Raw genomic sequence first — 15,015 nt, forward strand, 5'->3', positions numbered from 1 at the left:
GGGCGGAAGGGGGAATACAGTCACTTCCCTCCGGGAGCGAGGCGAGATGATGTAGGGCGGGCTCCCGGAACGTGAGAGCCAGTGGCGCTGAGAGAACACAGCGGCGGCGGGGAGCGAAGTGCGCGTGGGAGGATCGAGCTGGCTTTGTCACGGACGCTACCACCTTGCCCTTGGAAGAGGGGGGATATGTGTCATCAATACCTACGCGCCTGGGAGAAGCTACCACTCACCTCGAGGGGCTGTGGAACGGCAGGCGAGTCCTACTACGTGGGAAGAGAGGGGCGTGGACACGCCGCAGCTACTTTCCCAGCCCCGGCGCTTGACCAGAAAAGGCTGAGACTGTGCGCCGCAGATTGGAGACCAGTTCTGCGTTACTCTGTGGGTAGGGTCAGAAATCTAAAACGGTGGGAGCGGTCTAAAGCATCCTGAGCGCAGCCCTGCTGGGACCCAAATTACTGGTGGGAAGAATGCGAAGAAGAAGGTTTACAGATCATAAGGGCAAGCACGGGCGGGCGAGGAGGGAAACCCAGATGTTACTAGGGCTTTGAGGGGAAGGTCAGAGGTCACGAAGTTGTGCGCGCAGCTGTTACCATAGTAACCAGGGGCCGGATGTGGCAGTCTTTGTGTGCGACAGCCCTCTTCTCAGACCTAGCTCGAGAGCCTGAGGACTCTTGTACACTGAGAAGCCGGTGGTGGAGGTTTTTTCAGCAAGGGAAGAAGAAAGGAATTTTTAAGCACTTATAGAAGCGCAGCGAAGGAAAGGTTTGAGATTGCCGCTGTGCCTGACAGAGACCGAGGGAGGCGGCTGACGTGAGAAAGCCTCACAAAGGCACCCACACCCTTCCGGAAACTAAATGGGGGCGCCTCAGCTTCCACGTCCACCGCCCCCGGAAACGGAAACAATCCCAGTGTGCCCCTTCACCGTCCTCCAAGTCCCGTTGCAGCCATTGCAGGAACTACCATGCCCAAACGAAAGAAGCAGAATCCGCAGCAGCAGCTGACGCTGGACCCCCAAGTGCCAAAGCGGGAAGAAATTGGAGACGAAGACAATGGAATTCCTACGGGTGAGGAGCACGGGAGAAGTGTGCACAGGCCTGTCAGCAGATGGAGGCGAGGACTTCAGGGCAGAAAGGTGCGGGGGAGGGGGCTCCAACGGAAGGAGGAAGGGCGCACGAGCTGAGGCTCGGGGCGGGGGGGGGGGGTGGAGGGGATGGTGTTGAGGGGTCTATCCAGGATGGAGCCCTGAAGGAGATCTGTTACTCGAACCCTCAATTGCAATTCGGCTCCTAAATCTTTTCAAAGGAGGATGGGGAAGAGAGGCTATAGAGCTCGTGTGCGCTGCCGCAGAGAGGGTCCTTAGAGAGGTTGCAGGTTACGGTGACTGGAATAAGAGTTTGTGACCAGACGTTCACAGGGAAGGTGGAAGTGTATCTTTTAAACTATTGGGGGGAAGCTGATTGGCCATCAGTTAAGCAAAAGGGTCTGGATACTTTGGATAGCAACAGTGTCAAAGAAAGAAAAAATGGTGTGAAAACTAACGCTGCTAAGAACATGCCTGGTTTTCCCGTGGATTAAGAAATGAGTAAAGGATTCCCATGGCTGGTGTGGCTCAGTGGATTGAGTGCTGGCCTGTGAACTAAAAGGTCGCCAGGTGCAATTCCCAGCCAGGGCACATGCCTAGATTATTGGCCAGATCCCCAGTAGGGGATATGTGAGAGGCAACCACACATTGATGTTTCTCTCCCTCTTTTCTCCCTCCCTTCCTCTCTCCCTAAAAATTTTTTTTAAGAAGAAGAACAGGGTCATTAGTCCCTCAGTTCATTATAATGACCATATTTTTGTCTCCTCTTAGGACCACCCAGCCTTCTGGGCCCTCCCCCCATGACCAATGGAAAGCCTGGTGAGCCCAAGTCAGGTGAGGAGGAAGGGACCCAAATCCTTTGATTATGCCCTAGAGAAGGGAACAAGGGAAAAACTAAAACCTAGGAAAGACTTAAAAGCAAAAGATCAGGGATTTGGCACCTAAATGAAGAGATGTTATGTATTCACAGATTGGAAAACTCAGTGTTGTAAAAATGTCACTTCTTCATAAATTAATCTGTATATTCAGTGCATTCCCAGTTATAATCCCTATAATTTTTGTAGAAGTCAACATTCTGCATTATTATATGGAAACGCAGAGGATCAGGGTGAGAGACTGCAGACAATCTTGAAGTGAAAGGGCTTGCTCTGAATATCAAGACCTAGTGTAAAGCTAGTTATGATGTGTTGTTGAAGCAAGGATAGACATGTAAGTCAATAGAACAGCATAAAGGGTCCAGTAATAGGCCCACACATATCTGAAATAGTGGTCTTTTAAGTTAATGATGATAGATTAATTAGATATTCATATGGGGGAAATGAAATTCGACTTATTCATACCGTATACAAATATCAATTCCAATCTAGATCTAAGTGTAAAAGATAAAGAAATAATCCTAGGAAATAAGTATATTACATTGTCTTAGAGTAGATAAGAGTTCTTACACAGGAAACACACACTAACCATAAAGATTTATAAACTGAACCACATTAGAAAATAAACTTCTGTTATTCAAATGGCACCATTAAGAAATTAATAGAGTAGAAGATACGTACAACAAATATAAGCAATAAGGAGCTCAAATCTAGAATATATGAAGAACTCTTATGGACAGCCTGTTAGAAAAATGGTAAAAGACTGGAATAGCCACCTCATAAAAACTGAAATCTAAATGGCAAAAACAAGTGAACAAAACATCATTAGTTGACAAATAAATACAAGATAAAAGCATACCATTCTGAAATTGAAGTGCTTGTACACTGTTGATGAGATTATAAAATGGTACAACCACTATGGAAGACAGTATGGAAATTCCTCAAAAAATTAAAAATCAACCTTGGCTTGGTGTGGCTCAGTAGATTGAGCACTAGCCTACGAACCAAAGGGTTGCCAGTTCAATTCCCAGTCAGGGCACGTGCCTGGGTTGCAGGCCAGGTACCCCGTAGGGCTGTGTGAGAGGTAGCCACACTGATATTTCTCTCCCTATTCCTTCTTCCCCCCTCTCTAAAAATAAACAAATAAAAAAATAACACTTAAAAAAAACTTCAGACTCAGCAGAATTGCAGAATATCAAAAAGATTGACAGTATCCAGTGTTGTCAAGGCTATGGAACAACCGCTAGTGAGGGTACAAATTGGTACAACCACTTTGTAAAAAGTTTGAGACTTTATTAAACTTGAGCGTACATATACTCTAGGACCCAGTAATGCCTCTACTAGATATAACTCAACAGAAATGCTTACATATGTTAACAGAGACATGTATAAAAATGTTCATAGCATTTTTCGTTATAGCCCCAAACTGGAATCTACCCACATGTCCACCGTCAGTAGAATGGATAAATAAGTTGTGTGTACTTGCAATTGGATACTACACTGCAATGAAAACGAACTCCTGCTGCAGGCAACCTGGATGAATCTCACAAACATGATGTTGAGCAAAAGGAGTCAGACACAAAAGAATGCAGACTGTATGATTCCACCTATGCAAAGTTCAGAAAACTAACTGGCAAAAACTAACCTATGGTGCTAAAAGTCAGGACAGTGGTTACCTTTGGGGAGGAGGTTAATAATTAATAAGGTCCTATCCCTTCACCTGGGTGGTGAAAACACAAATGTGTTTACTTTGGTGATAATTAAGTTGTGCACTTGAAATTGGTGTATTTTTTGTATGTATAATGTACTTCAATAAAAAGTAAAAAAAAAATTAGGGCTTATCAGGTTTAAGTTAGCCATTGATCACCTTTCCATGGTGTCTCTCTCTCCCCCTCTCCCCCTCTCCTCCTCTCCCCCTCACTCTAGCTCTTCACAGAGGTCCTCCAGGATCAAGGGGACTGATGATTCCACCACTGCTGACTCTCCCACCTCCTCTCCGGGGCAGAGTCCCAGTTTGGGGAGACTTTGCCCCCAGGTGTGGCCCATATGGTCGTGGTTGGTGGGGAGTCAGTGCTGAGCCTCCTTTTCCCAGACTAGGCCATAGTAATCCCTCCAGAGGAAGCTTTCACAAAGAACAGAGACAACCTCGAAGGCTCAAAAGCTGGTCACTTGTCAAGAATACCTGCCCTCCCAAGAATGAACCCCAGATTATGGAAGGTGAGGCCCATTTTTTTTATGCCTGTGTACATTTAATACCCATCACTCCCGGAGTGATCATGACTCTTCTTTTGGGCTGTCCTTTGTTTTCTTGAAGTATGGGAGTAGCCCTGAATGTTTTTTCTCCTAGGAGAAAGACTACCATTTCAGAATATCTGGAAATGGTAGGAAGTAGGAAGTCTGACCGCCCTCTGTATCTCTACTCTGTTACATTTATTTCCTTTCTTACATTTTAAATTGACCCATTTTCACGTGTTCACAGACAAATCTGACCGCCCTGTTTGCCGACACTTTGCCAAAAAGGGCCACTGTCGATATGAGGACCTCTGTGCCTTCTACCACCCAGGCGTCAATGGACCTCCTCTATGAGACTGCCTTCCCATCCAAACTGGAAGGAGCCCTCCTTGACCTAGCGGCCACATATTTCCCTGTGGCCCTGTGATGGCTACTGTGATGTTGTTCAACCCACCACCTCCCAGTCAGTGACACCCACCCCTGTCCACCACCTCTCCCATTTGGGGTCCAGAGTTGTATTTCATCACTGGTGTACAGTGTGCACTCTTCTGATCAGCCTCCAGAGACTTGCCTTCAATATCCCATCTTTGTTCCTTTCAACTGCTTCCTGGATCCTCTCTCCCTTGCCAACTGACTGCTAAGCAGGAAATTTACTTGGTGCTGTTTCTTGTGCAATTGTCCATCGAGCCCCCAGTATTGCCCTCAATTCCTGAGCCCTGGAGCAGTTTCCTACCATTCCCTCCTTCTAGCTGCTTGTTTTAAGTCCTTTATATGTGATATCACCTGCTCCCAATGTTAGCAGCTACTCTGTGGATCTCCCCAGGTTGTCTGACCTGGGGTCAAGTTTCAGTGACTAGTACAGAGTCACTCCCTGAAAAGCCACTGTCCCTGCTTTTGGATTTTGTCGTTTCGCCATCAGTAGCATGGCCTCTACCACTGTGGTCTGTGATCACTGTGCTTTGTGAAACCCGCATTCCCTCGTAGGCTTTTTCAGTGTCCATGGCATTTCTGTGGTTTAACACACTATATACAGTATTTCTGCCAAAATGAGTGAGGTTCTTGGTGCCCTCTAGACTTTCCCCAATCCCCAACCCCAAAACGGGAGAACTGTGAAACTTCCCACAAGAGTGCTTCCTTGGCCTCATGAGATTTCCTCTAAAGCCTCTGGTGGGCCTACCCCATCCCCTCTACAGCTCATTTTAGTTAGACTGCATCATTGTGAGGCCACCAGGCTTTTTTGTTGGAATTCTGTGAATCTCCACCTGGCCTGTCTTTGGGTGGAACCTGAACAGTATTGTCCTTGCCCAGCCTCTACTTCCCTGGCACTGGTTGTTTTCTGTGAAAACAACAGTGAACAGGCTCAGTTTTGAACTGACCCTGAAGATGTGGGTCAGGAGTTGTTAGGGCAAGAGGAAGGGCTGTTGAACTGAAAGTGAATTTTTTCTTTTTAAGATATTTTATACTAGTAATAAATGCAGTGGAAATGAACATTTTCTTTAATTCCTATGTTCCAGTCATCTCTGGAGGTGCAGATGAAGCTATTGGTGAAGTCATTCCTTTTTTTTTTTTTTTTAAGCATTTTTAAAAGATATTTATTTGTTTGTTTGTTTATTTATTTATTTTTAGAGGGGAAGGGAGGGAGAGAAACATCAGTGTGTGGTTGCCTCTTGCATGCTACTGGGGACCTGGCATGCAACCCAGGCATGTGCCCTAGACTGGGAATCGAACCAGCAACCCTTTGGTTTGCAGGCCGGCACTCAGTCCACCAAGCCATGGACCAGCTAGGGCTTGAAGTCATTAACACTTCATTTAGTTCATACACAGTGGTGATGGAGAAAGGCAAAGCTTACGTTTCTTCCAGGCTGAAGGAACCAGTAGGGGTCCCATTAACTAGACTAGGCTGTGCTATGTTAAGGGTAAAGTTTTGTGGGGAAAAGGAATAGCCAGGTATCCATGGAGTAATTTTTAAACATCTGTGAGTATAGGCTTGATATTTATGGAGTGGTGATGACAGCAGTCTTTCAATAAATATTTGTTAGGCCAGGCACTATATTAGGGACTAGAGACAGCAGCCAAAACCAATGAGTTGAAAATCCACAGGGTAGGATGTGTTCATCGGCAAAAATCACAAATATACCCTGGCTGGTGTGGCTCAGTTGGTTGAGCACCTGGCCTGCAAACCAAAGTGTCATTGGTTCAATTCCCAGTCAGGGCACAAGCCTGGGTTACAGGGCTGGGTCCCCAATAGGGGGAATACGAGAGGAAACCACACATTGATGTTTCTCTCCCTCTTTCTCCCTCTCTTCCCCTCTGTCTAAAAATAAAATCTTTTTAAAAAATCACAAAAAGCCCTGGCTGGTGTGGCTCAGTGGATTGAGCACTGGACTGAACCAAAGGGTCATTGGTTCAATTCCCATTCTGGGCACATGCCTGGGTTGTGGGCCAGGCCCCCATTAGGGGGTGCATGAGAGGCAACCACACAGTGATGTTTCTCTCCTCTTTCTCTTTAAAAATAAATATTTTTTTAAAAATCACAAAGTGTAAAGTTAGCCTTGTCAAAATGCTGTAAAGAAGCAAGACATGATGAAAGGGAGAGTATGTGATAAAGGGAACCTCTGAAGATGACAACAGGCAAGCTCTGAAGGATGAGCAGGAGGTGAAGTGGGACAGTTCAGTCCAGGCAAAGGTGAGAGACAACTTACAATAAAAGTTGCGGGATATAAAATCAATGTAGAAATATCCACAGTTTCCTATATATTAACAACAAAACCAGGATAGAAAAAAAAATCCTTTTGCAATTGCAACCAAAAAGACAAAATACCTAGGAATAAACTTAAAGGACATGAAACACCTCTATACTGAAAATTACAATGTATTATTAAAAGAGATAGGAAAAGACACAACAACATGGGAAAATGTTCTGTGTGTATGGATTGGAAGAATCAATATAGTTAAAATGGCCATTTCAAAAGCAATATACAGATTCTATGTAATTCCCATCAAAATACCGCTGTCTTTTTTAAGAAACAAAAATATCAGGTTTATATGGAAACACACACAAAACCCAAATAGCCAAAGCAATTCTGAGAACAAGCTGGAGGTATCACACCACCAGGCTTCAAGTTATATTACAGAGCTAGGATAATCAGAACAGCATGGTATTGGCAGAAAACATCGGTGAAAAAGAATTGAGAACCCCAATATCAAACTACATGTATATGGACAGATAATTTTTGACAAAGGAGCCAAAAACACAATGAAGGGGAAAAAGTCAAAAAATGGTGCTGGGAAAATTGGAAAGCCATATGCAAGAGAATGAAACTAGACTATTGTTTGTTCCCATGTACAAAAGTCAATTGAAAGTGGATTGTGCCCTGGCTGGTGTAGCTCAATGGATTGAGTGTGGGCTGTGAACCAAAGGGTTGCTGGTTTGATTCCCAGTTGGCACATGCCTGGGTTGCAGGCCAGGTCCCTATTGGGGGCCATGTGAGAGGCAACCACACGTTGCTGTTTCTCTCCCTCTTTTCCTCCCTTCCTCTCTCTCTAAAAATAATTTAAAAACTAATACTAAAATGTTTTTAGAAAAGAGTTGCTTTAAAAAAACTGGATTAAACTTCCAGCCAAGATGTAGGCATAGGTGGACATACCATACCTCCACGGACAACCAAGATTGGAATAATAATTTAGAGGCAGAATAACACCCAGAACTGACAGAAAATTTATCTGAATGGAAGTCAGACAGCCAAGAAGTTGAAGTAGACCTGTTCATCCAGACCCGTAGGAGGGGCGGAGAGGAGCAGTGGGGCGCGGCGCGCGGAGAACAGGGAGAACTGGGCACATAAGCCATCTGGGACATGCAAGATCTCAGCGGGTGGACCCTGAGTACGCAAGCGGCAGCTGGCAGACCCAGTGAGGCCGTGATTGTGCAGCAGGGCAGAGCGCGCAACCCAGGATCCCAGGGAAGGGACTGAGGTACCACGGAGAACAGAGCTACCTCCATTGTTCCCTCTCAACCCCACCCTCACATACAACATCACAATCTAGTGACTGGGGTGCCCAGCCCTGGTGAACACCTAAGGCTCCACCCTTCACCATGACAGGAGCGACCAGGCCAAAAAAAAAAAAAGAGAGAGAGAGAGATTGGGGAAGTTCTCCTTTATTATTTGGCTCAAACAAAAGAACAGATCAATGCCCCAGAACTCATCCTTTTGAGTGATCAAGAGATAGCTAACCTATCAGATGCACAGTTCAAAACACTGGTGATCAGGAAGCTCACAGACTTGGTTGATTTTGGTCGTAAATTAGATGAACAAATGCAGGTTGCCATAAAAAAATGAAGGAAAATGCACAAGGAACCAATAGTGATGGGAAGGAAACTGGGACTCACATCAATGGAGTGGACCAGAAGGAAGAAAGAAACAACCAAACAGGAAAGGACAGAGAAATAAGGATCCAAAAAAAACAAGGAGAAGCTTAGGAACCTCCAGGACATCTTTAAACATTCCAACATCCAAATTATAGGGGTACCAGAAGGGGAAGAGGTAGAGCAACAAGTGGAAAAGTTATTTGAACAAATAATAAAGGAGAACTTCCCCAATATGGCAAGGCAAATAGACTTCCAGGAAGTCCAGGAAGCTCAGAGAGTCCCAAAGAAGTTGGACCCAAGGAGGAACACACCAAGGCACATCATAATTACATTAGCCAAGGTAAAAATGAAGGAGAGAATCCTAGAAGCAGCAAGAGATAAGGGGACAGTCACCTACAAAGGAGTTCCCATCATACTGTCAGCTGATTTCTCAAAAGAGATCTTACAGGCAAGAAGGGGCTGGAAAGAAGTATTCCAAGTCATGAAAGACAAGGACCTATATCCCAGATTACTCTATCCAGCAAAGCTTTCATTTAGAATGGAAGAGCAGATAAAGTGCTTCTCAGATAAGGTCAAGTTAAAGGAGTTCATCATCACTAAGCCCTTACTTTATGAAATGTTAAAGGGACTTATCTAAGAAAAAGAAGATTAAAAAAAACACATGTACAGTAAAATGACAGTAAACTCACAATTATTAACAACACCTAAAGAAAAACAAAAGCAAACTAAGCAAACAACTAGAACAGGAACAGAACCACAGAAATGGAGATCACATGGAGGGTTAACAACAGGGGAGTGGGAGGAGGGGGGGGGAAGGTGCAGAGAATAAGTAGCATAGATTGTAGGTTGAAAATAGATAGGGGGAGGGTAAGAATAGTATGAGAAATGTAGAAGCCAAAGAACTTGTAAGTATGACACATGGCCATAAACTAAAGGGGGGGAAGTGGGTGGGAGAGGGTGTACAGGGTGCAGGGAAGTGAAGGGGGGAAATGGGACAACTGTAATAGCATAATCAATAAAATATATTTTTAAAAAACTGGATTAAAGACTTAAATGTGAGATCTAAAGCAATAAATTACGTAAGAGAAAATATAGGTACTAACTTTAAGGGCCTTGGTTGTGGAGAACATTTTATGTGTTTGACCCCAAAGACAAGGGAAGCAAAGGCAAAAATAAGTGAATGGGACTATGTGAAATTAAACAGCTTCTGCACAGCAAAAGAACTGACAACAAAATATTGACCAACTGAATGGGAGATATTTGCAAATAACAGCTCCTATAAGGGGTTAATATCCAAAATATATAAAGAACCCATACAATTCAACACCAAACAAACAAATAATTAAAAAATGGGCAGAGGACCTAAACAGACACCTCCCCTCAAAAGACACAAGCAGTGAACAGATTTATGAAAAGATGTTCAACCTCACTAGCTATTAGGAAGATGCAAATCAAAACTACAATGAGATACCACCTCATACCTGCTAGAATGGCTATTATCATCAAGACAGGTAATAATGTGTTGGAGAGGTTGTGGAGAAAAGGGAACTCTCATTCACTGCTGGTGGGAATATATATTGGTACAGCCACTGTGGAAAATGGTCTGGCAGCTCCTCAGAAAATTAAGAATAGAGTCACCATGTGACACAGTAATCCCCCTCCTAGGTATCTACCAAAAAAACTCAAAAATATTCACAAAGATATATGCATCTCTATCATTGAAGCATTATTTGCAGTGGCCAAGACATGGAAACAACCAAAGTGTCTTTCAATAGAAGATTGGATAAAGAAGATGTGGTACATTTATGCAATGGAATATCACTCAGCCATAAAGAAAAGATGAAATACTGCCATTTGCAACAACATGCATGGATCTTGAGAATATTATGCTAAGTGAAATAAGTCAAAAACTAAGAACCATATGATTTCACTCGTATGTGGGATATAAAACTGAAACTCATGGACACAGACAGCAATGTGGTGGTAGCCAGAAGGAAGGTAGTGGAGGGTAGGAGGTGGAGGGGACCTAATATATGGTGACAGAAGATAGATTGACTTTAGGTGATGGGCACACAATGCAATATACAAATCTAGTATCATAGTAATGTACACTTGAAATCTATATGATCTTATTAACCAGTATACCTCAGTAAATTTAATTTAAAAAAAAACACGTGGGAGGAGTATGAGGTTAAGCAGATGAAAGGAGCTACACTACTTGGGCCTTACAAAACAATGGTTAGGGGCTTTTAAGAATGAAGCCTTTGAAGAGTTTCAAGCAGGCCAGTATCACAGGTTAGATTCTTTTCTTTCTTTCTTTCTTTCTTTCTTTCTTTCTTCCTTTCTTCCTTTCTTCCTTTCTTCCTTTCTTTCCTTTCTTTCCTTTCTTTCCTTTCTTTCTTCTTTATTGCCCTGGCTGGTTGTAGTTCAGTGGATTGAGCACAGGCTACAACCAAAGGGTCGCCAATTTGATTCCCAATCAGGGCGCATGCCTGGGTTGCGGGCCAGGTCCCCAGTGTGGGGCTTGTAGGAGGCAACCACACATTGATGTCCCTCTTCCTCTCTCTCCTTCTCTTCCCCTCTCTCTAAAAATGAATTTTAAAAAATTCTCTTTTTTAAAGATTTTATTTATTGATTTTTAGAGAGAGGGGAAGGGAAGGAGAAAGAGGGAGAGAAATACCAGTGTGTGCTTGCCCCTTGCACACCCTATACTGGGAGCCTGGCCTGCAACCCAGGCATGTGCCCTGACTGGGAATCAAACTGGTGACCCTTTGGTTCACAGACCTGCGCTCAATCCACTGAGCTACACCAGTCAGGGCTAAAAAATTCATTTTAAAAAAGACTTTATTTATTTATTTTAGAGAGAGTTGAGAAAGAAAAGAGAGGTAAAGAAACATCAATGGGTTGCCTCTGGGCCTGTAACCCAGACATGTGTCCTGAATGGGAATTGAACCAGTGACCCTTTTGTTCACAGGCCAGTGCTCAATCCACTAAGCCACACCAGCCAGGGCTAGATTAGTTTTTCAAGAATATCAACTCAATGTAGGGAGCTGGCCAGGCCTGGAGGTGGGGTTATACGTTACTTCAGTAATCCAGGTGAGCTTCAGCAACGGCATCAATTCTGGTTTGGAGTTGGGGGAAAGTGGAATTTTGGAAATAAGAGGATAAAATGCAAGTATGTTAGGTTTTGGGAGGTATTTCTGGCTTGCATAACTAGGGGCCATTTAAAAAGAAAGGTATTGAGGACCTGGCTGGGGTTGCTCAGTAGACTGAGTGCTGGTCTGTGAACCAAAGGATCACCAGTTTGATTACTAGTAAGGTATATTCCTGGGTTGTGGGCCAGGTCTCCAGGAGCAGGTGAGTGACAAGCAAATGCACATTGATATTTCCCTCCCTCTCTTTTTCCCTTCCCCTTTCTAAAATTAAGTAAGTAAAATCTTTTAAAAAATAAAAAGAAAGGTATTGGGGAAAAACAGGCAGAATGCCACTAATTTCCTTTTGAAATGGTTGTGTCTCAGCTGCATTTTTAAAGACATCCAAGGAAGGTGTAGTTGTAGGTTTGGTATTCAGATTAAAAGGAAGCATACATCTGAGTTATCTGCATCTAGGTGGTGGTTAAAGTAATGAGCATGGATACATTTATTCATTGTAAATATTATGTACCTATTATGGCCCAGTTTGTCAACTTTAAGTTCAATTGCAACAGAAACCAAATAATATAGAAGTTTACTTCTCTCACAAGTCAAGAGGTAGACAGTCCAAGGCATGTATGACAGTCATGCCACCACAAGGTCCTTAGGTATTACCTCTCCCCATATTTCAGCTCCACAATTCCTGGGGTCAGACCCTCCTATTCACAGCAAAACTCCAGTTTGCCCATCCATGCTCCAAGCCTCAGAACTGAGGAAGGGTAGAACACATGAACTGTCTTGAAGGAAATTTCCTCGAAGCTAACATACAACTCTTCAATTTATGTGCTACTGGTCATAACTTAATCCTGTGGTCAATACTTAGCTGCCAGTAAGACTTGGAAAAGTACTCTATTCAGTTAGCCATAGGCTAAGCAAAATGTTGGACTTTCAGCAGGTGAAAACAGGGTAAGATGAATATCCTCTACCAGCCACTATCCGCTAGAATTTCAGATGTAGTAGAAAATAAGACAGGAAAAGTGACAATGCCCTTCCAGCCAGAGACCACCAGGAACAACACACCTATAGTCAAACAAAGTTTGGTTTATTGACTTTAAAGATGTTATCTCATTACAAGGGTTAGGAATGACAGGATTAGGGTCTGTGTTAGGTGATTGGGGGGAGGTTCAAGAAAGGGGATTTGTTCTAGATTGGGAACTCTTGGGAAGTAGAGGCAAGTTTACATCGCACATCTTATCTCATCTAGAAGGGAGGAAAAATACCTTGGCTGGTGTGCTCAGTGGATTGAGCATTGGCCTGAAAACCAGTAGGGGGCGCACTAGAGGCAACCACACATTGATGTTTCCTCACTTTCTCCCTTGCTTCCCCTCTGTCTAAAAAAATTAATAAAATCCTTTTAAAAAATAAGAAGAAATGAAACATGGCTAAAGCTGTAACTTGGTAAAAAATAAAAAAAGCAGCCATCACTCATTGCAGCCAACAGGAGGCTGTTTACTATGGTTTAGTATTTATGGTTTACATGGTGACCCTGTTTTTGTCCATGCTTAGACAAGATTATGAAATTTGTCTTCATTGCTGTCACTGAATGGCCTTACCCGCCACAGGTGTCCTGTGAGGCTCATGATGAACATGAGCGCATGTGTCCTAGCTGTGAGTGCCAGGCCATTTCCCAGTCATCAGGGCCTATTTTTTCTCAAAAATAAATAATTACAGATTGTGATTAATTATATAAAGGAAATAAATGGTATATTGCATAGAGTAGAGGTGTCAAACTCATTTTCACTGGGGGCCACATCAGCCTCGAGGTTGCCTTCAAAGAACCAAATGTAATTTTAGGACTGTATGAATGTAACTACTCCCTAACAGTTAAGCAAGAGCTCAGTGCTGCTGCTGGGTAGAAACAAGGTGCTGGGCCAGATAAAACAAGGTGAAGGGCCAGACACCTGTGACATAAAGAATAACACTTGGGGGCTACTCAAGACATAGTGGTTAGGAAAGACCTGACTGAAGAATCTGTAGCTAAAGTCACCTGGGAGGAGAACATCAGGTAGAAAGAAGAGAGGGTCCAGAACTCAGCCTTGAGGAAACTGACATTAATGGGCAAGTCAAGATGGACAAGGATGAGCCAGACAAGTAAACATGAGGTATGGCCAGAGAGGCAGGAGAGATCTCAGAGTGCAGTGTCTTGTGGTTACTCTGTGTTCTTCATATGTATTGTCTTATTTAAGCCTCATATTCATTCAGTGAATGCTTTAGTGCCTTCTCTGAGCCAGGTGCTAGGGGCTAGGGGTATACCAATTAAAAAGACAAAATTCACATTTATATGGTGCTTATAGTGTATTGAGGATGACCAACAATAAGGACATGTATAATATAATCTTAAGAAATAAGTGCTCTGAAGAAAAACAAAGTGAAGAAAGAGGCTGGAGAGTCAGTACTACAATACATAGGGCTTTGAGGAGGTAACATGCCAATAGAGCCCAAAACTAAATAAGAAGGCAACCACATGAATATCTGGAGGAAATGCATTCCAGGCATAGAGAACAGCAAGGGCAAAGGCCCTGAGGCAGAAATGAGTCTTAGTATTTGAAATAAAAATAGAAGGTCTGTGTGGCTAGCTAGACTGCAGGAGATTAGATCAGAAAGTTTGACAGGCCAAGTCATACAAAGCCCTGTAAACCAAAGCAAAGCATTTGGATTTTATTTGGAGTGATTTGAGCAAATTATTTACATTTTTAAACTACTACTAACTGAAGGATAGACTTGAGAATGAGAATAACAGCAGGAACACCAGTTAGGAGGTCACTTCTGTCATCCATGGGAAAGATGGTGGCTTGGTCTGGGATATAGGTGGAGAAAGCTGGGGGGATTTAGGATGTGTTTTAAAGTCTTAGTTGATGACAAGAGTGGGCATCCTTGTCTTGTTCCTGATCTTAGAGAAAAAGCTTTCAGTGTTTCACCATTGAGTATGATATTATCTGTGGGTTTGTCACATATAAGCAATTGGATTCCTGAGCCTGAAGCTTACAGCAGAGGTTGAAGGCAGTAAGAGACATGTGCACATGTTCATCAGTTATGGATGGCTTTTATTTTTTAAGGTTTTATTTATTTATTTTTAGAGAGAGGGGAAGAGAGGGAGAAAAACATCAGTGTGTGGTTGCCTCTCACATGGCCCCCACTAGGGATCTGACCCGAAACCCAGGCATGTGCCCTGACTGGGGATCAAACCCACAAACTTTTGGTTCACAGCCCACGCTCAATCCACTGAGCTACACCAGCCAGGGTGTGGATGACATTTAAAGTCATGAGACA

At 43.4% G+C, this 15,015-nt stretch overlaps 1 protein-coding gene across 3 annotated transcripts; it reads left to right on the forward strand.

Annotated features, from left to right (window-relative positions):
• Positions 1-162: 162 nt before the first annotated feature.
• On the forward strand, positions 163-5,676 carry PRR3 (proline rich 3). 3 transcript variants are annotated; one of them, XM_045825960.1, is made up of 4 exons: positions 163-1,132; positions 1,853-1,915; positions 3,883-4,173; positions 4,436-5,676. In XM_045825960.1, exons 1-4 carry the CDS (start codon positions 1,105-1,107, stop codon positions 4,540-4,542), a joined length of 489 nt encoding a protein of 162 aa, XP_045681916.1. In that variant the 5' UTR covers positions 163-1,104; the 3' UTR covers positions 4,543-5,676. The 3 variants fall into 3 exon arrangements, 2 of the variants coding, with proteins under 2 accessions (XP_045681916.1, XP_045681914.1); XM_045825958.1 differs by having other exon boundaries at positions 163-1,064; XR_006784235.1 differs by lacking the exons at positions 3,883-4,173; positions 4,436-5,676 and adding an exon at positions 3,376-3,859.
• Positions 5,677-15,015: the final 9,339 nt, after the last annotated feature.

This window comes from Phyllostomus hastatus, unplaced genomic scaffold, assembly GCF_019186645.2.
Source record: "Phyllostomus hastatus isolate PE091 unplaced genomic scaffold, TTU_PhHast_1.1 phas_scaffold_60, whole genome shotgun sequence".
Classification (NCBI taxonomy): Eukaryota; Metazoa; Chordata; class Mammalia; order Chiroptera; family Phyllostomidae; genus Phyllostomus; species Phyllostomus hastatus.